Source organism: Cryptotermes secundus, unplaced genomic scaffold, assembly GCF_002891405.2.
Source record: "Cryptotermes secundus unplaced genomic scaffold, Csec_1.0 scaffold699, whole genome shotgun sequence".
Taxonomy (NCBI): domain Eukaryota; kingdom Metazoa; phylum Arthropoda; class Insecta; order Blattodea; family Kalotermitidae; genus Cryptotermes; species Cryptotermes secundus.
In genome coordinates this window covers 424,909-450,267 of record NW_019738883.1, presented here as the reverse complement: position 1 = coordinate 450,267, position 25,359 = coordinate 424,909, and the positions used below count along the sequence as shown (strand labels likewise).

The following is a 25,359-nucleotide window of genomic DNA, read 5'->3' as shown; positions in this document are numbered from 1 at the left end:
TAGCGACCAGGATGCTAGGACTCGGCTAACATCGGCTCACTTCGGCTTCGCTCGGCGCATCACGGCTGGCGGGGGGGGGGGAGGGGCGTCATCCATAGCTCAGCACGTCACAATATAATTACAAATAATAATTTTTAAATGTGTAAGTTATTGATTGAGCTATTAATCCATCTACTTTTGCTATTTCTTCGAGCAATTAAGAATACAGTATTTGGGTGTGATCACATATTTTTGTCAGGAACATAAATTTTTCTTATGAGTAGATTATGGTCAATACCATTCATTCATCAGTAATATTATGTTTCTTGCCAGAAAAATATATATTGCCCAAGAATAAGTGTTGAAGTTTTATTTATTAATACATTTACCTTTAAAATACATTACTTTCACAATACAACAGCAGATAGAGTGAAGCCCCTGTTTAAGGTTTCCTGTGGGATCAGCTGATTTGAGCACTACATTGAGGAATTTCATGAATGGGAATAATTTAAAACTAAGACTATTAACTTTGTTTCATTTAAATTGATCTTTGAATGAGGGAAAACACCAAATCGAGAAATATTAAATGGGGGTTCCATTGTATGTCCAAGTTTGGTGTAGTTTTGGCATCCACACTTGTCCTTCATGTACATGAAACACAGTACTAGCACCAGAAGAGAAAGTTCACCTTCATATTTTGAAACGTTATAGACATTGCTCTTGATGTCTATTTTTCTGCATGGAGAATTGGAAGGAGAAGGCCAATTCCACTGCCACTGATTTATCTCCAAAGAACTTATTCTTGAGATGTGTCCAAGATATTGTAATGCATTTGATCAATGTGTTGCCAGGCATCAGCTCTGTAAACACAGTACATTATGGAACAATAGAGGAAGCTGTGTTTTCTATGTTGTCCATTCCAAACAACAGTAGGAACGGGGTTGTCTGTGATCAGTTGCTAGTTACACAATGGTTCTTACAGTAGAACAGTGATTTTTGTGTGGTCTGTGCCACGGCTATGTGACGAGATTCCAGGAATAACCAAGACATTGCAGGGACACAGTTCTGAGTTCTTGGTGGAAGATAGCTATGGAAAGTTTATCATGTGAAGACCTGGTGTGATTAGAAGACTTTATTCATGTGTAATACTTGGAGTGTGTGATTCAGTGAGACTGTTGTCGTTCCCGTTTTAATTGTGTTACCAGGAGAGGACTAGTAAGTGTGTAACAGTGAATTATAAAGTGTAGAAATAGTGATAGTGCTATAATTACACATAATTACTGGTGATGTGTCGAAGTAGTAAATAAACCTGTTCATCCAGTCCAGAACCCAAACTATTAGTCACTCATACACGTGACAATATGTACAGTAAAAACTGAATAGTTTTGCATACTTGTGATGGATAATTACTATAGTAATTGTTATTGTGTTGGCCATTGTGCTTTCCTGAGTCTGGACTGAATTAGAATATTGCTTCAGTACATGCAGTGGTTCCCATATTGAGTTACACTAAATGACATTCAAACTTGGGCATACTTGCAGCCATACTATGAAGAAAAAACATTTTGTTTTGATATATATAATAACTAATAAATACAGTTCTTGACATCCTTTCTCAGTCACCTTATGCTTGACATTATTCAAAGTCATTGACTTAGAAACATGAACTCCACACTTAATATAGGCATTAGCTTGACATCCAGGCTTGTCTCTTAAATTTCCCTTCAAATTCAACAAGCAATTATTTACTGAACTAAATGACTACAAATGTAGTTCACACCATGGTACTGACTATGTTATACTACACTGTAAGACATTCATAATAATTAATTATGGATAGTCCAGTTGAAAGTCTTTTCCTAAGTAGATCCTTCTTCCCATACTGTCTCAGTAAGAATGGCAACATTATCCAAATTACGACCTGGAAAATATTCGAAAGTCCACATGAAGTTGGTGAATACCACTGTAAGAAATCACAAACAAATCACATTAACCATTGTTTTCACAGATTACAGCGTTTACATTGTGTCAATAAAGTAACAACTATAGTGAAACATAGAAAGTAGACTTGAAGTCAATGACGTATTATGTTTACAAAATATTTTTCATTTTTCTGAAAGAAAGTGTCATTCACACATAGCAGAGAGTATGCAGAACAAAGCCCAGTAGTGCTGTGATGACATAAAGAATCAGAGTGAGAGGAAAACATTTCATAATGTCAACATAAATAAAACAGAGAGTTGATAGATCATTATTAGTGACTATAACATGTGCTTAATGAGCGGTGTATGTGTGTGAATGTATGTAAATGAGAGAGAGAGATTTTGAATCTGTAAGCTGTTACTGTTTGGCAACTTGTTATTCATTATGGCAATGCACTATAACATAAAGCATCAACAATTTTCAGTGAGAAGTGGATACAATTTAGCAATGGTTAGACAGTGTAATAATGTCACACATTGTATTGTACCTATTTTTAAATTTCCAAAAAAAAAACACAATTTTTTATATTTCTTCTATCAAAAATGAAGAATGTTTGAAGATATTGGTTTCACTGAAACACAAGCAGAAAGAATTCCTTGCAGTGGGCCCTCTGTGTGAAAAAAAAGTTTTTGTTTTTCTGAAGCATGTTGGTTTTAAAGGGAATGTGGTTCTTTCCAATGTTTCCTGGAGAATTATAAAACAGAGTGTCATGATGAAGCATTTGCTCATGTTAGTGATGGTCCAATTTGGCAGAAAGGAGAAATGCTACACATTATTCTAAAGATAATACTTTTAATGTTAATGATAAAGGACTTTTACAAAATTGCACAGAAATCACACACAGTTCTTATAATTTTATGCTTCAAAACAAATGCACGTCCTCAACAAACATCATTAACTTCTAACAAAGAAAATAACATCACTCCAAGCTCCTAGCAAAGCACAACAGTTTTATACTTGTTGCTGTTACTTACACATTTCCCCCTCTTGTAAATCCCCCAGTAGTTCAGGACAGGATGAATTGCAGGGATTATGCGGTGTGAGACGGAATGCTGTTGACCCTCTCAGCTGTGCTAACATTATTAGTCCGGAATCTAGTTCCACCTGCGGAACAATAAAGTTAGGGCTTCACTGTCATTAACGTCAAATCATGTCCATTCTCTCAATAGTTCAAGAGCAACAGTGCTACATGCTACAGTATATATATATATAGCCCATAATTATCTTCCCATTGTTGCTAAATATGCATCTGATCTTGCTTTACTTGATTTTTTGTAATTGTTCAAGAATTTTAAGATAAGAGACCCATGACTTGACAACTCTGAGTGATTATGTGCCAAAATGGTGTTCCTTGATGATGGCCTTTTAAGGGTCAAAACATTTTGGTTCATTAATAGAAAGAGTATCAGGTTGTAATCGGATGATAATATTAAATAAACTACAAAATGTATTGCAGTGGAATGAAGATGGGTCTGAAAATATATAATTTGTGTTCTTACAGTGAACTCAGTATCTTATTCCAATTATCCCATAAGATCTACATGTTTTCTGTCACTCAAGACTTCTTATGCTTTCCTGGCCATTGTTTACTAATGGTTCTTTTCCACTCATATAGTGCAGCATCATCATTGTTGAATGTTTTATTGGTGGTGGGGGGGGGTAGTAGCTGTGGTGTTGGTGGTGGTAGTAGCAGCAGCAGCAGCAGCAGCAGTAGTAGTAGTAGTAGTAGTAAAACATCAGCCCCACTGGACAAACTGAAGAAAATATGGTGGATACTATGGATGATCCGAAGCTTTGCCATAAATTCTTGTTCTTAATTTAACGCTGCATTTTTGCAGCGCACATTCCAAAGATTGGGCGCTTTCTGATTAACACAATCACAATGTTTCTCTTCACCCTCGATGATGGATTATGAGTGAATGGTACCTTTAATATACACATAATGAGTATAAATCACTACTGTCTTCAACTTCAGTTTTATCATTGATGGTTTTTTGTTTTTTCTTGTTCAAGAGTTTTCCATTGAAACGTCTGATCTATTCGTTATACTGAGGGACCCAAAGTGACCCATTTCAGGAAACTTGCATCTTCTTGAGTCAATAATAAATAATACGGCAGTTTTAAAACATTTTGATACATGTTTATGTTTCCAGTGAGATCCTTCTCTTTGCTTCCTTATTCATGTTCTGAGTTTCCAACTTCATCTTTTGTTACTGCACACCAAAATTCTTACTCACTCAACATTTGAACCTTCTTGGCTACCCATACTGTTAGTCATAATTCTCATGTCTTTTATTTTGCCACATTAAATTAAGGAAGACTATCGCGGGATCAAATCCCGATGAGGTCATTGGATTTTTTTCATTTGACCTAATCCTTCCAGCCACACTATGGCCCTGGGACCGCCTCAGCCTCTAACAGAAATGAGTACCAGGAATATTCTTTTAATGTTCTTGAGGGTAAAGGGCGGCCGGTACGTAAGGCTGACAAACTTACCGCCATCTATGAGCCAATTTTCTAGAAAATGTCAGACCTCAACATCTCACAACTCTATGGGCCTCCATGGCCTGTTACAGGGATACCTTGACTTTTTACTTTTACATTCCCCTTTATTTAAAAAATAAACAATGAAGGAAAAGAAGGAAATATACCACATATTAATAATGAAAATTAAAATTTTTTTAGGAAAATTATTATTTTACTGGGAATACTTCAGGGTGATCAATAAAAATTGCCTTCAAATAGCCTAAACTAAAATTTCTAAGCGCATTTCCTTTTCTGGCTCCCCCTCCTCCACCTTGTAAACCTGGCTACCACCTTGGAAAAATCCTGGTTGCACATGCTAGCAATAAACGTGTCAACTTAATACCGTTTGACAGGCACAGAATGCTTACTTTCTTGTATACTTTAGTATTGTAGTCAGATGACATGAGGACCCAGTTGAAATGAGCTGGAGACACAGAACTAGACAGAAAATATGGCCGCTGGTAGAACTTCCTCAAGGCCTTCACAGCATATATGTCACAGTTCTGCCTGTAAGCATAAGTTGGTGAGATCTACTTTACCTCTGCAACTCAAACAATAGATAATGTTTTTGTGTTCATTTGTATTTCAAGCTTCAACTAATAGTTTTATAATTCTCAATAGCAAGAAGTGTTTACATACACACACACACACATACATGAGTATAATGTGACATCACAACTCATCAGTGTAACAATGATTGCACATACTATAAACTTTATATTATATAATGAATTTTTATAACTTTGACTCATGCCTTAGCATACAGCTTGTTTATATTGTATCTGGTTTACTGTTATCAGTTGTTGTATTGGATTATTGTCTTATCTCACATAATTTTGTCAATTTTATTAATGAAGTGAACCAGAATTAGAATTTTGATATTTATTGTATCCGATGTAAATTTGTTTATGTATGTCTGCTTTATGCTTTATAATTGTTTGCATGTATGTTTGTTTTGTTTTTTGTTTTTGACATGTTTCAATTAATTATTGTAACTTAAATTTTGATCTTGTGACTCATTCTATATCCTATGGCTTGTATTATGCCTGTATCAGGATCAATTAGAAAGTGAAATAAATGAATGAATGAATGAATGAAACAGAAGAACATTATTTTTCTGTGCTCTCTGTGCAGATAGCAACATCACCCATCAATGGAAGAACTGTTGGAAGCAGTGTTTTCTGTGCAGCCTGCACTGAAGTTATGTAACAAGGGTCAGCTGTTATTATAAGACAGTCAAGTTTACGACTGTTCAAGTGACTAGGCTACCATTGTAGCATGAAATAGGTAAGATAGGCATGCAAAGCCTGGCTGACAAGAGGACTTGTATATAGTGCAAAAGGAATAATTTTCAGTAACATGCTATGCATGCAATACGTACACTTGACAAAAGGCCAATCATATTCATAAGAGACAAACACATCCTCTTGTCAGAGAGGATGTTACATGAGGACTATGACCGCAAGTTGAAAAAAAAATCTCTGGTTGTGAGCTTCAATGGGCTTGGTGCCAAGATGAACTGACTGGCAGTAAAGCACCAGTTGCAAAGTAACTTTGACTTTGACTCTGACTGTAAGACAGTCTTGAGACAGCAGTTAGAAGAGTAGGAGGTTGGTGTGAAACGGCTGCCAGCCTGCAAGTATATGAGCCCGGGAGAAGAGGAATGTCCAATGTTGGTAGACGTTGCTAAGCACAGCAGTGAAGACCATAATTAAGTGATAGTAATTTGCAGACTGTAGTCATGAGTTGTTTGAGAGTTCAATAAATCCAGTTGCCAATCCAAAGCCAATCTGTAGTCACTCCAGCACATAACAATATTTGCTGCAATCTGAACAGTACCCTTATTATTGTAACAAAATTTCTCTAGTAAGAAAGTAAATAAAGAAAGCTTTTGCCCCAGTTATATGTTAAGAATCACTGAACAGTTTAAAATGCTCATATTATTAGAGAAGATGTCATTATATTTATACAAATTGTAAAGCAGCAATTTCAAAACCATGGAAGTAAGGCTGATTCATTGGATTTCGGAGTATTGTATTCGTATTTACTGTAAGTTTAAGACATCCAAAGATGGATATAGAACATGTCATAAAATAATATAGAGCACAGAATACATACATAAATATTACACAACTAGACAGCACAATGAATACAACAATAATAAATATTATCTCTTTAGATATTCATCCACAGTATAACATGTATGAGTATTCAAGAAATGCCTTAATACAACCTTAAACTTCTTAAAATTATTGGATATGTTCTTGATCTCTATGGGCAATTTATTGAATATTTTTATACCCACATAATAAACTCCTTTCTGATAAATGGTTAAATCAGCTTGAGATAAATACAAATCTTGTCTTTGTCTAGTATCAATAGTATGAGAATCAATGCCTGATGGAAAAATAACTTTATTTTGCAAAACAAATACTAACAATGAAAATACATATTGTGATGCTAAGGGGTATTTATTTTGGAAAGTTTCAATCGTTATTGAGATATGGAATAATATTTTGGGGGGCTGAAGGTGATAGTATAAAGGTATTTAAAATGCAGAATAGGGTGTTGCGAATAATTAGTGGACTTGGTAAACAAGAGTCATGCAGGCAAATTTTTAAAGATTATGGCATCCTCACAGTCACATCTTTGTATATCTTAGAGGTGTTATGTTACATAAAAAAGCACAAAGCAGATTTGATCCAAAATATAAATATTCATAGCTATAATACAAGAATAAACAAGGATTTTCATGTTCAATTCTGCAGAACTACATTATATAAAAAGTGTGGTAAATAAGGGGATAGAATTGTATAGTAAGGTGCCAAACAAAATAAAAAACTCGGTGGGTTTTTCAGCTTTAAAAAAAGAATTAAAATCATTTTTATTGAAACATTCTTTTTATACGATAAATGAATTTGTTAGTTTTAATAAAAAAGTGGAGGGTGCAAGTACTTATGTTTGGATGTCATAGCCATTCATGAGCTGTATATAGTAGTTTGTATATTTTTTGGAATGTTGTATTTATATATTGCTTGTGATTGTAACAAATGTTGGTAGTATGCTTGTAAATTTGTAGATTTATTTTGTAAACTTGTATTACTGAATGACATGTCCAAGTGTTACTATGTAGCAAAACGGATGAAATACAATACAATACAATACAATGCAAGTGATAAAATATTTAACTCTTTAAATATATTTCTACACGAAACTCTATTGCCATATCCCAACATTGCTCTGATAGCCTTTTTTTGAAGAAGAAAAATAGTAGAATGATGTGATGAGTTTCCCCAAAAGATGATACCATAGCTCATTAAGGAGTGAAAAAGGGAATAATAGATTACTTTTAAAGCTGAAATAGTCATATGACGTTTCATATTTCTAATTATATAACAAGCCTTACTTAATTTTTTTACAAGTAAATTAGTGTGATTCTTCCATATTAAGGCACTATCAACTACAACTCCCAAGAATATAGTACTGAGGGTACTGTTAATAAACTTATTAAAACGATATATTGTAAAAGTATCTGACATTATTGTCTTAGTTCTAAATTGAATACAGTGTGTCTTGTTAAAGTTTAAAGATAATTTATTATCTCTAAATCATCCATTTAAGATTTCAATTGTTATAAGAATATTCCTGCTAAGATCATTTATATCAGAATTTGAAAATAAGATGCCAGTATCATCAGCAAGAATTACAGGCGTAGAAAATTTATTTAATATTTTAGACAACTCATTTATATATAAGAGAAACAACAAAGGTCCTAATACAGACCCTTGTGACACTCCCTGTCTAACATAAAGCCAATCTGAGGATACTGTATTCACATCATTTTTATGTATTACTGTTCTAATATATCTGTTACTTAAATAAGATTCATAAAGTGCATGATCTTTCCCAGTAATACCATAAAATTTAAGTTTGGACAGCAAGATATCATGATCTACACAGTCCGAAGCTTTCTCCAGATCACCAAAAAACACCTGCCACTAATTGTTTGTTGTTTATAGAATTTAAAATCTCTGTAGTCAATTTGTAAATTCCATTATCTGTTTTCAATCCTTTTTCTAAATCCATGTTGTTCAGTACTTATGATATTATACTTATTAAGATCTTCTAAAGTTCTTGTATATATTATAGTTTCAATTATTTTTGAGAAAGATGTTAAAAGTGATATAGGTCTGGATGCCGTTATTAATGCAAAACCTCCACACAGAGAAATCATGAAATAAGCAATTAATGAATGAGAATTTTCAATTTAAAACACATAATCTTCAACAGCATATATGATAATCAGTTTCATTGTTATGACATACAGAAAAGAAAAAGAGTTAGCTTTGACTATATTTTTGATAAATTTAAAGATATTTAAACTTCTACATGGTTGTGCTTTATATATATATATACTTTCACCAAATTTCATGATGGTGTGAGCAGCACTCCTGCTTCATATTCATGCAGTCCAAGCTTCAAATCTCAGCATGCAGAGTGGCTATACTGAATGAGGTTTCTGTCATTCTCCTCATTCCCTCCAGGCAGACATAGGCTCTTACATTAAATTAGTCCACTTGTTTTGAGGAAGTAAATAATAATTTTAAAGAATTATATTTTTGTTTGGGGTTGGGGAGGGTCCACTGGGAAAGCATCTTTCCATGTAAATTCTTATAACTGCTGGATAACTCAGAACATACCAATGTGAAATGATCAGAAACAAGGTCTTATATTTGGGGTTCTGAAATTTTATTCAATTCCCTATTATTAAACAGATTTTCATAATACTAACTTATGTATTATCAGAATCATTAATATTTTTTTTTTAGTATTGAAATAAACAACTTGCAAGTGAGGAATGAGTGAGACGCAGATGGTTATTCATTTTATAACTGTATATTGCCCTAAAAGTAAGATATTCTTTAGGCACTCACCAATGGACAAACCACTTGTCAACTTTTGGGCTATGAATACGCTTAAGGAATGCATGTAGATCTGAAGACCCGGTTCGTAGATTAGTTGTGAGAATGCATGGCACAGTGTCCATCAATTTCTCATCTTGTAGATATAACTGTCAACAAAGCATTTTTTAATTAATTTAGATCATATAATAACAGTTAACAGTAAAAGGTCCTACTTGCTTCAAGGACCCTAATTTATAGTGTCCTCTATTTCTTCAGGTCTAGAATTACCACATAGAAGAACTTTAATCTCCAAAGAGCTGTAATTAATGAATATGGTATGAAAGTCTTCACGTCAAAAATAAAAACAATTGCATTTACAGGGAAAGAATCTACAAGGACAAAAATTGTTCTTGATAATAAAGTACTTGAACAAGTGAGGGATTTTAGTTATATAGGTGAGATTTGAGACTCTCTTGGGAGTGAGTATGAAGAGTATTATCTTCTAGGATGAGCTGTAGTGTGGTAAAAGTTGACTGATGTTCTTCCAAACTGTCAGACTCAGTGGATGAAAGTGATGAAACTGATGCTGTACTTCAACATTCTCCTTAGAGGTTCCTTAGATGCCTTGCACAGGAGACTGGGATTTGAGGTTCCAGGTTTCAAGTTTCAAGTCTGCTGTATTTCCAAAAAGAACCTAAGCACATGTGGGAGCCTTGATATCTCACAACCCTATGGGCTTCCATAGCCTGTTACAAAGATAGATTTACCTCTTCCCCCCCCCCCAGAGAGGGATTTATTCAAAGGCCTACTGGATGGCTTTCATCTTAATATGATTAGATATTTTTTCTTGTCAGAACATACACAATCATACTGAAAGATTTCTTTCAGGGGCCCAAGTGTTGACTTTTTCCAACTGATAGAGGTCATCTACATGGATAACAGTCAACCTTCATGTTATAAAATTGCTTAGTTGATGCCTTGTGCAGCATGAATCAAACATTCACAATTTGTTCCATAAATATTTTGCGAGGTAGTTTAACCCCATCTGAGTTATGAATACTGTCACATGTTACATAGTAGACACTGGGTTTGGATTTAATGGATGCTTATGACTCATAACTACAAATGATTATAACAGTCTCACTAATTTACACGCTCTACAAATAAATAGAACTACAGCAGATACTAAGACTTCTGTGTGTTATTCAGTAACCACTAGTTGTTACCAGGCAGCAGCTGCTAACAGTGAAGATTCCTTATGACTAACCATGAACTACCACTGCTCAATTACAAGTCATGACCTTCTGATTGGTGCTGCTGCTGGTCCTCATCCTATAGCCTTGGTGCACACTGCATATGAAATGCTGTGTCTTCTATTGCTTTGTCAGTATTTGTAGCCATGAAACCTGTTTACCATGCTGCTGCTGGTCCTCATCCTATAGCCTGGTGCACACTGCATATGAAATGCTGTGTCTTCTATTGCTTTGTCAGTATTTGTAGCCATGAAACCTGTTTACCGTGCTGCTGCCTAGCAGTGACCATTTCTACTCATTCCACCATTCTGGCTTTTAGCCATCGTGTCACAGTATGAAGGTATCAAAGCCATATCAGGCAAAGGAAAGGACAGTTGTTTTGCATACTTCCACATTCTGCAGGACATTTTGCAAGAAGCAGTCATTTTATCAGCGTCACTCATGTGATGTTAAGTTCAATGCAGAGAGACTTAGGCACATTCCATCCTCACATAACTATATCATCATGAAGAACTGGGCTACTATGAAGATGAGCATCACACTAATTAAGAAGTGGAAAGTAATTATCTGTGGACAAATTGTGAACAATTTTCTTTGGCCTATCTTAACAAAATGGAGTGTAGTCTCGATTGTAAGGCTGACACACTGCAGTAGGATTAGAACATTAGTCCCTTGTCATCTGCTATCATAAAGCTTACACACCTTTATCCGCACTCAGAATTACCGTTTTTCTGGGGGGAATGTACCAGCATAAAACATGCTCTGCTTGCATTTGACAGTAACCTCATTTACGGCTAAATTCACCAAAAAATGGTACATTTCAGAAAATAAGGTACATATTCAGAAATCTTCTCCTCTTCAGAAACTCATTACATTCTTGAACCTTTTAGTCTGGAGACTTTTTATTATCTCAAAAATGAAGCACCTTCAGGATCTGCAAACTTTTCAATAGTGATTTTTGGTTTGCAAGCTCTGTCTTTTTCATCTAGAACATATTGTTGATTATAGTAGTTTTTCTCTTCCAATTTGATGTTCATCTGAGAACACTGGCTGATAGTAATCACATGGTATGCAGTTTTCAATCATGTGTATTAAGGCAAACTGATTTGAACCAGGATTGAGGCCAGTGTATAATCATCCTGTCTTTGTTCATTCTAGTGTGCCATGCATTATTTGATGGAATTGATTGTTGTCATTGTCACTGTACTTTAATAGGTCTCATATAAATAAAGAAACAGAAGAATTTTAGATTACACCTTCAGTAGAATCAGATTCTTAAAAAATTCTTGTATTTTATCTGAACATATCTTCTACATTTGTCTTCTTATTATGATAATGGACCTACCAACATTTTAGATACAAGTATATAAATTCATCAGCATGTTCATGTCAATTTTACATAATCACCTAGCAAATACTCGTACATATCATAAAGGATAAAGAGGAAAAACAATTGTGACTAACAGTATAGACTGACCACAAATATTAATTTCTAGGTTGATATATTGATCACTAGTTTGATACAGGTTGAAGTTTTACTATGGAAATGTCATATAACTCTGTAACATTCCACATGATCCCTCTAACTGTCTGTGTAAACCATAGTAATTCTAATTCAGAGAGCTTACCACTATTTCATACTCTTCTAAATTCAATTTATTTATTTCAGTAACTTTTTGGTGCTTGTCAAACATCTATCAATATTTCACACAGTCAAGGTACCACTACATAAAAAGTGAATTATTGAACTAATTCATATACAGAAGAAAGTGATAACATGAAAGATGTGTTTATGCAAATTTTTATACTGGACTGAACTATGGTAATATAATGAGTAATGACAAGGATGTTCAAACATATAGTCTAATAATTTTGGATGGAATTTTTTCAGAGATATTAGTTGTATGTCACAACAATTTTATGAATAAATTTTCTCTCCCACTCCTGATAAGTGTCTCACTATCTGCTCAGATAGTTAATACTTCATGTCAGTTCAAACTCATAACACAACTCCACTTTTTATTTACAGCTTCCTGTATATTATTAACATTTGGAATGAGTCAGTCCTACAGCATTTAAAAATAAAATATTTTGTAATAACTGACCTGGGTTATGTTATCAAACCAGAAGTCATCTGTGTTCATAACAGGCCATGACTCCATTGCGTCTACTACAATGAGTGGGGCATCTCGGTTCAAGTACCCATCAAGAAGTTGCTCATATGCCACACCTCCAAGTCTGTCCACATGTTCCAAAGCTTCACAGGACTGTTTAAAAACATATCATTTGTTATTTATTCATAAATGCATATTGCAAATGGCATAATGGAATTGAAAACACAAATATTTTGAACTTGTGAGCATGGATAAATGGAAATATTTATAATACTATACTGCAACAGGTTTTCTCAATCCAAAATCTTATACACCTGATGATGGCCAGTTAGGTCGAAACATCTAGTGTTGTGTACAAGTGTGAATATTAATACACTGAGAAAGTTGCACAAAGATGGCAGGAGTGAGAACACAAATTGGAAATACAGTCAACTCTCAATTATCCGGGATAATGGTGGGCATGGAAATCATGATTAATCGAAAACCCGGTTACGACAAATGTTATTAAAAGTAGTACTGTAATACTGTACCTTCATAATACTATAGGCCTACCTGTATTTAAATTTACTCAACCTCAATTTTATGTCATCTCATGGCCTATTTAATACTTTTTTACATTATACTGAAGTGTGAATTAGTTGTTTCAATCACAGTGTTCAACAACATCCAACACTTTTTACGAATATTCACACTTAACACTTAAAAAAATTAATATTGTCGTTTCCTTTTTTGCGGCATTTTCCTTTTTACAGATATCCATACGAAGCCTACATAATATTAGCTTGTCACTTAATAAACTGTTGTCTTCACTCTCAAGATAGTCTAGTAAGGATTCCAAATGATTAAGAGCAGCACCATGTGATATTTTCTTACTGGCAGCACTGTTCACCTCTTCCTCATTCTCACTTTCTTCCCGCTCTTCTGGCTGCACCCTCACTGAGCTTATGGTTTCATCACTGCTTAACATTTCGAAGCCCAGCTCACACGAGTTTCTGTTGAATACTTAACACAACACGCTTCCTTTTACACCCTGACATTTCGCTAACGCACTTGAAGATCGATACAAAGAGACCAACTGGGGGGGTGTATCTCTCCTTGAAACTTTCCACAAAGCGTTGCATTCTTTCACCCCTACCCTAGCACACTGTGTTAGCTTAATGGGACCAAAGAATGCAGAGCTCGGTTCACACTAGTGCAAAAATAGTGTTACAACTCACCATGTGAAACAAAAGTGAATGAATATTAAACAACATATAAGCCTCAAAAAAGCCTCAGTAGCCCCGGTTAAGCCGCAAACCGGTTAATCCGCCCCCGGATAATTGAGTGTTGACTGTATTTATGCTTTTGTTAGTAGATCAGTTACATAAATTTTAATAATCAAGGTACATGTTAAAAAAAAAGGAAATAGTGAAAACAGTGATAGAATTAGGAGCAGAAGATTACAGTGGTGTAAGAATGTTACACAGATGACAGAAAACTGTTACCATGTTGGATATGGAAATGCATAGCAAAATGAGAACTGGAGAGACAAGAAGATAATAGATATAGAGTAATGAATGTTTGGCCAAACAACAGTAGAAGAAATCACTCTCCCAGAGTAAGGCAGTGCTGACTGGAAAAGGCAAATAGATACAGATATATTTATGACTCATGTATCATATGTACATACATGCATGCATTAGCACAAGGAAAATCTGCACTTATTTAAGAAACAGCATACTTACATTATTTTATCCTTATTTTAAGAATACTGACTGTCATTAAGAGCCTAAATCTGATAAATGATTATATCACATTATACAGTATAAACTGATTCAAATATGCTTAAAAACTAGTAAGAAATGTGGCTAGAAATCAGATTAGGTAAAGTACATATTTAAATCCATGTAGCAATCAAATTCCTGGAAGAAATCTCTACAAGTTTAGGGTGAGTTAGACTGTTTATACTAGGTAATTATACCCATTATCATTACTCAACACCCATGACATTTATATGTAATAAGAATCACGACTGAGATAATGATTCAAAATATGTTACTATATGTTTATGTTCATGTTCATGTTCATTTATTTCATTTTATATATTGGCTTTGCTTAGTGGGGGTTGGAGTTCAACTGGGTCCACTCGGCATGGCGGCCACTGATTGGCCTATTGTACCTGCCCCGGGTGATTATGATGATGGAGAATTTGGTGGAATAAAGAATGGCAGGGGAAACCGAAGTACTCGGAGGAAACCTGCCCCAGTGCCACTTTGTTCACCACAAATCTCACTTGACCAGACCCAGGATCAAACCTGGGCCACCACGGTGGGAAGCCAGCGACTAACCACTTGAGCTATGTTATGGCTTACTAATAGCACATATCTTGTTAAGGGTATTTTATTTACATTTTTACCTGCTATTGAGACTTGCTATATTTTTCAACTCTAATGAAGCCATCAGACAGAAGCACCTTTGTTAATTCTGAAAGTTAATGGAACCATCTAGAACTGACAGTCTTAGAGATCTAGTTGCTAACCAGAAGATTCAAACATGATAACAGATACCATTTAGAAACTCCCAGTAACTTGTATATAAGGTTTCCACAAAATAAATTTGGAGTTATTAATATGTTTTAAGGATTATAGTAAGCCTACTCATGGTCATATGCTGCTATATACTGCAGCTCTACACTCTACACATTGTGTATGTTCTATTGATAAAATGGATCTTAGAGAGATGAACGAATGTATAAGGGCTAGGCCTTCTCGGCCCTTGCACCGTGACCTACAGTGGTCTAGGTTGGGGTGGTATGACACCAACATTTGTTTGCCCTGAAATCATTCACTTTTAAATTGGTGGCCACTGCCTCATTGAGGCAGATTCAGAAGACTATGTCCAGAAGTACTAAATCTGACAGTCTAAAAGATCATGATTTTGGTGGTGGTGGTGGTGATTTAAAATTTCCTGTTCAGTATATTTACTTTATTTATTTTGAATTGTTTCATTTTGGTCCGTTACACTATCAATCACAAAGTTAATAGAAAGTCCGTCGAGTGTAACAATTTGTATGTCACTTTTTATTATTATTTCTGCCTTACATGTTTCGGTTTGACACAACCATCATCAGAGGCACTTGCTATAAGCGACAGTGTTTCCATAATTATAGCAAGTGCCTCTGATGATGGTTGTGTCAAACTGAAACATGTAAGGCAGAAATAATAATAAAAAGTGACCTACAAATTGTTACACTCGATGGACTTTCTATTAACTTTGTACTTTATTTACTTATGGTCAGTGACTGTCTGCAAACATGATCAAGACCAACAGTTTGGAAATGAAACTAGTATTTAACCCAATTTAATAAAACAAGCTTCTTCAGTAAATGCACCATGATACAAGATATTTTGCTTTAGCACTCAACTGCACTAACATGAGAGCAGCACTCAGTTCTGGTAGTAAGATTTTAACTTTATTTTTCTCTATTTAAAATCAAATACTGTACACATTCCAAAATATAGTTTATATACACTAGTATTCCTTATACAAAATGTGAGGCAAAGTAGTAACATTTCACAGCTTTATGTTTGTGATATTTTCCTGACTTACAACACAGTCCTCTTCTGTAAGTGTATATTCTCCATAGAATGGATTTGATACAAGGCAGGATTCATAAAACATGGATGTCCAGTCCCAGAATGGTAACAGCTGAAACAAACAGAAATTTTGTAACTGTTATATGATGTACAGGAGAGTACAACATTATGAAATAAAGATTTTGAAGAAACATTACACATTGTACTAGTCAAGAATAAAACAGTTCTCTTCACTATCAATTACTGACTTGATAAAGTGATTTTCATAAATATCAACCAGTTCTCAAGTCAGTTATCAGTAAAATGCTGACACAGCTAAAATATTTAATAGTATAGTATAGTATAGTATTTATTGCATTCAAGCAAATCCAATTACAGGCCAACACCACTGGACACAGAACAAGTCAAATATCTTCAACAAATGCTCCAACAATGGAACTAGTCAACATAAAATATACATCAACCTAAAATATACATAACACTATACCATGTTTAATTGTAAATAAAATAAGTTAAAATTGTAATAAAAACACATTACATAATAAATTCATTCAACTTAGTAGCTTATATATCTCAAACCATAAAAGATCACAACATCCATCAACTATAATGAGGTATGTTTGTTACATGGCATACCAGTCAAGTTGGAGATTATATCTTACATGTTCAATACCAAATAAAACCAGTCAAGGTATAAGCTTGCTATATACAATGCAGGTATCAGTGCAATATCCTTGAATGTACAACTGCACATCCAAACAATGCATGCAATATTGAATGAACATAGTAAATTACTACTCATTTATACAACCAAAATATTCATCCAAAGTATAAAAGGATTTTGAATGTAAAAAGGCGTTTAAGGCCACTCTAAATACCTTATTATCATGTACTACTTCCTTTATTTTTAATGGGAGACAATTAAAAAGTTTAATTCCATAGCAATAAGGACCCTTCTGATGAACTGTTAAATTTGTCTGAGGGCAATATAAATCTAAACCGCGCCTTGTATTGAGACCATGAATCTGTGTTGATGTATGGAATAGACCCTTATTATTTACAACAAATATCAATAAAGAAAATATATATTGGGACTGGAGTGGCAAAATCCCCCAATCCCTAAATGCTTGTCTACAGGAATCCCTTGCTCTTAGCCCACTCATAATTCTAATTATTCTTTTTTGAATTCTAAAAATTTGTACACTAAACGAGGTATTGCCCCAGAAGATAATTCCATAGGTTAAAAGTGAATGAAAATAACAATAGTAAATCATTTTTAATGTTTCGGTAGGCATGATGGGTTTAATAACCCTCATTGAATAACACGCCTTACACAACTTAGGTATGAGTTGGGATATATGGGCCTTCCAAGTACACGTGCTTTCAACAATTATACCCAAGAACTTCACCTCGGTACTGTTTGGGATCACATTATTGCAATAATTAACCATAACTCCGGTATTAGGACAAGACTTAGCCGCAAATTGTACATGTTTAGTTTTGCTGAAGTTTAGGGTTAGCAGGTTTGACTTGAACCACTCATTAAGGCAGTCAAAAGAGATATTCACATCCCTATTATATTGTAAGTTATTATTGCTACTAATCACCAAACTAGTGTCATCTGCGAATAAGACTGGTTTAACTGTGCTATTAAAAATTGTAGAAAGATCATTTATATAGAAAAGAAATAGAAGCGGACCAAGTATGGACCCTTGAGGGACTCCATGCCTGACAATATCCCAATCTGATCTAATAGTGTTGCTCATTTCAATATCTGTTATTAGTACTCTCTGATGTCGATCTGATAAGTATGATGCAATTAAATCATAAAATCTACCTTGTATCCCATAATATTGTAGTTTACTCAACAATATTTCGTGATTCACACTATCAAACGCCTTCTTCAAGTCACAAAAAACTCCACCTACAACTTTTTGTTTATTTAATGCTTCTAGTATTTCATTGAGTAACACGTAAGAGGCTTTAGCAGTTGAGGATTGACGTCTAAATCCAAATTGCTCATTGACTATTATATTATGATCATGGATATGCTGATTTAATCTAGACAAAACTATCTTCTCAAATATTTTTGAGAAGGAGGTTAAGAGGGAGATGGGCCTATAATTAGATGGATCATTCTCGCAACCGCCCTTGTAACAAGGCTTAATTTCAGCATATTTTAGCCTATCCGGAAATACGCCAGCAGACAGCATTTTATTACTAATATATGTTAAAGGAGATATAATAAAGGGGCTACTAATTTTTAACACTTCAACTGATATTTCATCATAACCATGCGATCTCTTTGTTGTTAAAGATTTAATAATTTTAAATATCTCAGTTGAGGTTGCAGCTTGATATTTTATGCTGGGAAAGGGATGATCAAAAGCTTGCCGCAAGTAATCTAATGGCTTATTGTTTGTTTCAAGACTTTTGTTTATGTTATTCTCAGCCACAGATATGAAAAAACTATTTAAGAAATCTGCTATATATTGCCTATTTTTAGTAATCCGTCCATCAACTTTTAATTCCTGAACTGAATTCACTTTGGCAAACTTCCCAGTTACTGACTTTGTTATATTCCAGATTGTTCTTATTTTGTTACTGGATTTTGATATCTGTCTACTATAATGCTTCTTTTTTGCTTCTCTTATGACATTTTTTAATATCTTGCAATACTGTCTATAATACCTCTTAAAGGCCTCATCGTTACTACTCCTGTATATCAAATATAGATCTCTTTTATGCTTACAGGAATTACTAATACCAGGAGTAATCCACAAGTTACTATTTGTTCTGGTGCTCAACACTTTCAGGGGAAAACTAGAATAGAATATTCTAAGAAATGAACTGAGAAAAGAATTATACATTAAGTTTATATCGTTGGAGCCAAAAACTGAGACCCAGGTTTCAAGACTCAGTTTATATTCAAAATCCTGTATCATAGCCAATGAATCAAGTGTGAGGTATTTGTTTATTTATCAATTTGCTTAATCCATCAACTTGTTTATCTGCTTATTTGTTTTGCACAGTACTCTGTATATTTATGTATGTATCTATTTTTCTGTAAACTATTTGGAGACAGTGACTAATTTCACAGGTTATACTAAATAGCAACAGTAGAATGAGAAGGTGGAATACATACAGTTAATAGGAATCAGTGATCATTCTTTTCCTGGAATTCACACTGAAAATCATGAAAACTGCGGTCTGGATATCTTGTACCAAGCTATCTGAAGTTTTTAGACACCTACATATGGGCGATACAAAAGGACCAAAAGCACCGTAAGATCGAAGGTCATGGCTTTTTAGGACAACAATTGTTCTCTAAACCATGAATCTAGCTTAAAATCTTAGGATTAAGAAACTGTGAAAATGAATATTGTGTGCTTAGAATCACTAAAATGTAGATTTACTGTTATGCTGTTTTAATAAAAATGGAAAGAAATGTATCTCAGAAAATAGCCTCCTCATAACCAATGAATTAAACCGCTTGTGTTTGCCACTTTTGCATGAATTAAAAAACAAGTTTTGTGGTAATGTGCAGGTCATGTAGCACGAATGGGGGAGATGAGGAATGCATATAGGATATTGGTAGGAAAGCCAGAAGGAAAGAGGCCACTGGGAAGACCAAGGCATAGGTGGGTAGACAATATTAAAATGAATCTTAAGAGAGATAGGATGGGATGTTATGCATTGGATTGATCTGGCTCAGGATAGGGAGCAGTGGATGTCTCTTGTGGACACGGTAATGAACCTTTGGGTTCCATAAAATGCTGGGAAATTCTTGAGTAGCTTCACAATTGGCTTCTCCTCAAGAAGGGCTCAGCTCCATAAATAAGTAAGTAGTAATGTGCAACTGTAAAGGAAGGCCAAGCAATGAATGAAGCACAATATAGGCCACAATTAGCAATAGCAAAAGTTAACTCCGTTCTCCTTGCTTCCTTCTTAATATTGAATACGCATCGCGGACAGCCAACAAGAGGTGGTCTTCAAGCTTGGGGGTTGGCCGTTGGGCATGAAGCTAACAACTCCTCGCTGTAGAAAATAAGTTTGTTATAGAATGTCACAAAGGGCTTCGAACCTGGATGGATTCTGTGGTTAAATGACCTAAGCTATCTGGCTCAGGATAGGGACCAATAGCGAGTTCTTGTGAATACGCTAATGAACCTTCAGATACCATAAAATGCTGGGAAGTTTTTGAATAGCTGCACGACTAGCGGCTTCTCAAAAAGGGCTCAGCTCCATGAAATTAGTTAGTTCCCTACTTCACTCTTATTCTCCCTTAGCCCTTGTTTTCTTCATACTACTTTAGGACGAGGGCACACTAAGGAAACTGGCAACCGCAACTCAACTGCAGTTTCCGGGAATTGTTGTCAGACTGAGTTGAACATGTGGAACAGAATGGAGCAGCGAAAATTGGGGACACGGCAACGCAACTCGCGAAAGACTGAGAAAGTCAACTCCCTGGCAACTGAGCAAGCCAGTCTTCTCACATTTGCGTTGCAGCGTAGTTTCCTATCATCAGATTTTCTAGCGGTTCATTTGCTGCTTTAGGATTACTTGTTGTGCAAAGCTTTTTATTCCCTTCAAGAATATTTTTACAAGAATTAGCTTAATAATAGAACAAAGATACTTAGGTAATTTATTTTAGCTATTGCATGTAATTTATAGTTTAGCTTTTGTTGCCTTATTATACTTATCCACTGTTTTATCATATTTAAAGGACTTATTATGTTATTTTTCTATGGTTTTTTATATTATTAGTCATTTGATGTGATGTTTAATCTCATATATTTTTTTAAAAACTGACTTGTCCAATTGTACATAATGTAACAGTTATGGATGTTAAATCAATCAATCAATCAATCAATCAAAGCTTGATGAAGTTGCTAATTTTGTTTTTGTGTAATTGATTGAGCAGGAGCCTGGTATATATGACAAATGTCATGCAGACTATTCTAGGCAGGATAAAATAGATTTGGCTTGGGAAATAATTACTCATGACCTGAAGGAGTCTGGATCCTGGTTAAGTTCTTTCGAAACAATATACGCATTGAGTTTAAATTGTTATGGAAGAACGGATGCACCCAATGTTTTCTTTTCCTAATTATGTACTTAAGCATCCAGTTGCATTAATATATCATTTATTTCACATATACTTCCGTCTTAAATACAACTTCTTAGCTAGTCACCCTTCCTCCAAACTACACGTTTCGGCTGTATATGGTGTCTTCTATCTTGCTAAAATTGTTGCGCTGTATGTAAAAATTTCATATCGCGTGTGAGCGCGATATTTCCCGATTAAAATAAATTGACCTTAATGAAAATTAATAAACACCCTGATGTTTTCTTTATGGTCGACGTCCACTCTTCTCACGCCTTCTCAACCACCATCATATTATGACAGGGTCAATATTATTATCTGACATTGCAGATGTGCCCGAAATTAAAAATTACAATCACACATTAAGTCGGATGAACACACCCACTTAAGATGATGTGAGCAACTAATCAAACGTAAGTTTCCTCAGTGTGTGCCTACTAATATGAAAACCAGGTGTCTATTTGAAACCGGGGACTTTTTTCGGAAGTTGCGGTTGCGTTGCAGTTGTCAGTTTCTTTGGTGTGCCCTCGTCCTTAATATTCATCTCTAATGCTCCCATCCCCACATACTATTCCTCATTCACCCTCATGCAGAATGTGGAGAGCCTATTGAAATTGCTTAGCCCTGTCTGGCTGTATACATGAAACAAGACAAGAACTGCTCCACTGATTTTCATTGAATCTGACATTTGCAAGTTTTAATAACACGTCAACGTATTCTGATCTAGAGAGGCCATTATTTAAAGACTTTATACTTCTCCTTTAGCCTACATTAGCGTTTTTCGAAAAAAAAAAAACGGAAGTAGGTTTATGAGATCTTACCCTGTCTGTCTGTCTGTCTGTGCCCCCCCCCCAAAAAAAAACACATTGCTAGGCAATGACTCAGTAAACACGTTCCTGCAATGAATACACGTGCAACAGTAGAACTGCTGGATGCGGTATTATCTGGGCGTCCCATAGTGTGTACGTAGTGAAAGGAAAGTAGGCGACTAGCTCTTCACCGAACTTCTTGCTCTATTTGTTACTGCTCGTTTCTGTTGTATACTGAGGTCGTCAGACAGTCTCCGGGAAAATCCTTTGGCTGGTCAAACGAGAGGGACACAGGCTACTCACGCCATATCGAAATGTTCGCCTTCGCGTTCGCATTCGCGGCGTAGTTGACATACCACTAACCTATTCGCAATACAATTCATCTCCAATATCAACCCAATAAATCTTCGAACAGCTATTGTGAAGCGAGGTCACGTTTTGCGTAACACGGGCAGCCAGGCCGTTGAAACCATTAACCGTTTGGGTTTCGAGGTGCCGGAACACCCTGCCTACAGCCCAGATCTCGCCCTTTCCGACTATCATCTCTTTGGACCGCTCAAAGATGCTTTATGGACAAAGCAGTGCGGGAAGCGGTGCATAAACGGTTGCGCGAACAACGGAAACCTTCTTCTTGGAGGGAATACGCGAGCTTGTGGACAGCTGGACCAAGTGCATCGAAAAGGAAGGAGACTATGTAGAAAAATGATGTACTTGTTCAACCCCTACTTTTATGTATGTAAATTGGAAAAACAAGAATGCGGATAATTTTTTACTTTCCTACGTATAATCCCAAACCACTGCTGCTGTACTAAAACTCTCAGTCAACAGAGTTACTTCCTGTTTCGAAGTTCCACGTGAGAATTATACATCAGAATGAGTAGTCGTGTACGATACCCTGTGAAAAACAAGAAGATAAAGGAATCGTTTACACAATGGTAAATAAATTCTGACGGACAAGGTTGGACAAAAACGAAGGAACTGAATCAAAACGCCAAGTGTTCACCGAAGAGAAACTGCATTAAATCAGTGCTACGCTTGAACATTTTCCTCCAAAATCCCTTAGACGCTCTGCAGAGTAGATGGGGACTTAAAGTTTCAAGTGTTCAAGTTTGCTCCATTTTCTAGAAGAATTTCAACACGTGAATGCGAACATTTTACGGTGGTGCAAGAAATGCATTCAAAATAACAGGGACCATTTTCAGCATCTCCTATGGTCTGAGTGATTTTTATAACGTCAGCTAGCGTAGTCGGTATAGCGACTGGCTACTGGCTGGACGGCCAAGGGGTCGGAGTTCAAGTCCCAGTAGAGTCAAGAATTTTCTCTTCTCCACGTCGTCCAGACTGACTTTGGGTCNGGGGGGGGGGATCGTTCCCCTGGGGTAAAGCGACCCGGGCGTGAAGCTGACCACTCACCTGCGACTAGTGCCGAAGTCAAGAAAGTGTGGATCTTTACTTCCCCATACGCTTTCGTGGCGTAGTGCTTAATTAGTTAAACAGAGGGACAACTTTACCTTCTACCTGTAAGCTTGCGTTGTGGGTGCGAACACACGTGGAGAGAAATGATTTACGGCAAGCTCTTCAATAATCTCCATGTAATTATTTAGCTTTCCATTACATCATGGCGGCGTTTTTTTCATTACTTCCTGAAAGCGTAAATGTCTCATAAGTAATTATTTTTTCTGCCAATAACCGTTTCTCCCAATCAGGCCAGTTTAACACGGGTTCTGTGTGACCTCTGCTATTTTGGTGTATGTATGTGTTTTTATCGGGGCATGCAGTAGCGTAGTTGGTTGAGGCACTACTGTACAAACCGGAAGGTCATCGGTTCGATTCCCGATGAGGTCATTGAATTTTTTAATTGGCGTAGTCCTTCCAGCCGCAGTATGGCCCTGGGGTCGACTCGGCCTCTGACAGACATTAGTACGAGGAATCTTCTTGGGGGATAAAGGGCGGCCGGCGCGTAATAGTAATATTGAATTGCTCGAATTCGCGATATGAGTTGTGACGATTTTTGTCTCGCGATTTTCAGTGATATGGCACAGAATGGATCAGGTGCGAGACATTCGACAGACTCATCTTTAAATAGTGTACTTGTTCCTGTATCCTAAGAAACAAAATTTGGTCCTTGTATGAAGATTCGCAGCAGCACATATGACTGGTACACAAATAATAAATTAAAGCTCGATCATTCTTGATGATTGCGAAAAATTGGACGGGCGTGTTAAAAAGTTAAATGTTAAGATAAGACAGCAAAATGCCCCTCCCCCCTGATGTACCCAGCTGCTGTCATCATTATAGTAGGCCGGCATGAATCGCGATGAAATTCACGTGACAGGCTTCTGCATGACTGCAATGCCAAATTTCATCCAGAGTTTTCGAATGACTTTGGGAATGAAGGCGGATAGACAGAAACCCCCAATCTCTCCCGTATAAATTCAGTAAGCTTATACCGTAAAATGCATAAATATCAAATAGCATGGACTATTGCAATTCAAAACGAGATTTCGAAATTAATAAACCATATAGGTCTACTTGCCTTAATCATGAAGAGGCGTCCAAGAGCTGCTAAGTGCATGGAGATGGAACCTAGTTGGGCTGCACAATAACAAAATGCGACAACAGTAAGCACAGCTCCGAAAACTTTGGCCAGCTTCTTCATTAGGCTTTTCCTCAAGGTTGCCACTAAAGGAGCAACAATCATGTCCATTTCGGCTTCTGAGAAGCCTGCTTGCTGGCAGTACTGATAAAACGACATCAATTCCTCGTCCAAAAGTTTCAGCTTTTCTTGATATTCCATATCTTTTTGTTGCTGCTGAACTTTCTTCTGGTTGCCGCGGTTGGTTGACATGACGGTCGATCTCATTGCTCGCGATTCTATGCAGAGTATTTGACAAGGTTATATTTAAAATGCAGTTTTCAGGAAAGCGTAAAGCACCAAACGCGGTATGTCACTCGACCTCGTTTAACTCTGCAGCTAGCACAGATAGCTACTAGGCGCTACTAGGTTCCCTTTCACTTTTGCGCGGTATCCCCACTGCTGTCGTATTGATCTTAAACCGTGGGTGGGAGAATCACAGAAACAGGTATCTGTTCGTGAGCTTCAGCTACC

At 36.0% G+C, this 25,359-nt stretch overlaps 1 protein-coding gene across 1 annotated transcript; it reads right to left on the bottom strand.

Moving 5' to 3' along the window:
- Positions 1 to 1,181: 1,181 nt before the first annotated feature.
- LOC111871256 lies at positions 1,182 to 25,359 on the bottom strand. Its single transcript, XM_023864230.2, has 7 exons — positions 24,787 to 25,359; positions 16,348 to 16,446; positions 12,751 to 12,912; positions 9,423 to 9,559; positions 4,857 to 4,995; positions 2,937 to 3,066; positions 1,182 to 1,942 (listed from the first exon to the last, which is right to left on the bottom strand). Exons 1-7 carry the CDS (start codon positions 25,111 to 25,113, stop codon positions 1,839 to 1,841), a joined length of 1,098 nt encoding a protein of 365 aa, XP_023719998.1. The 5' UTR covers positions 25,114 to 25,359; the 3' UTR covers positions 1,182 to 1,838.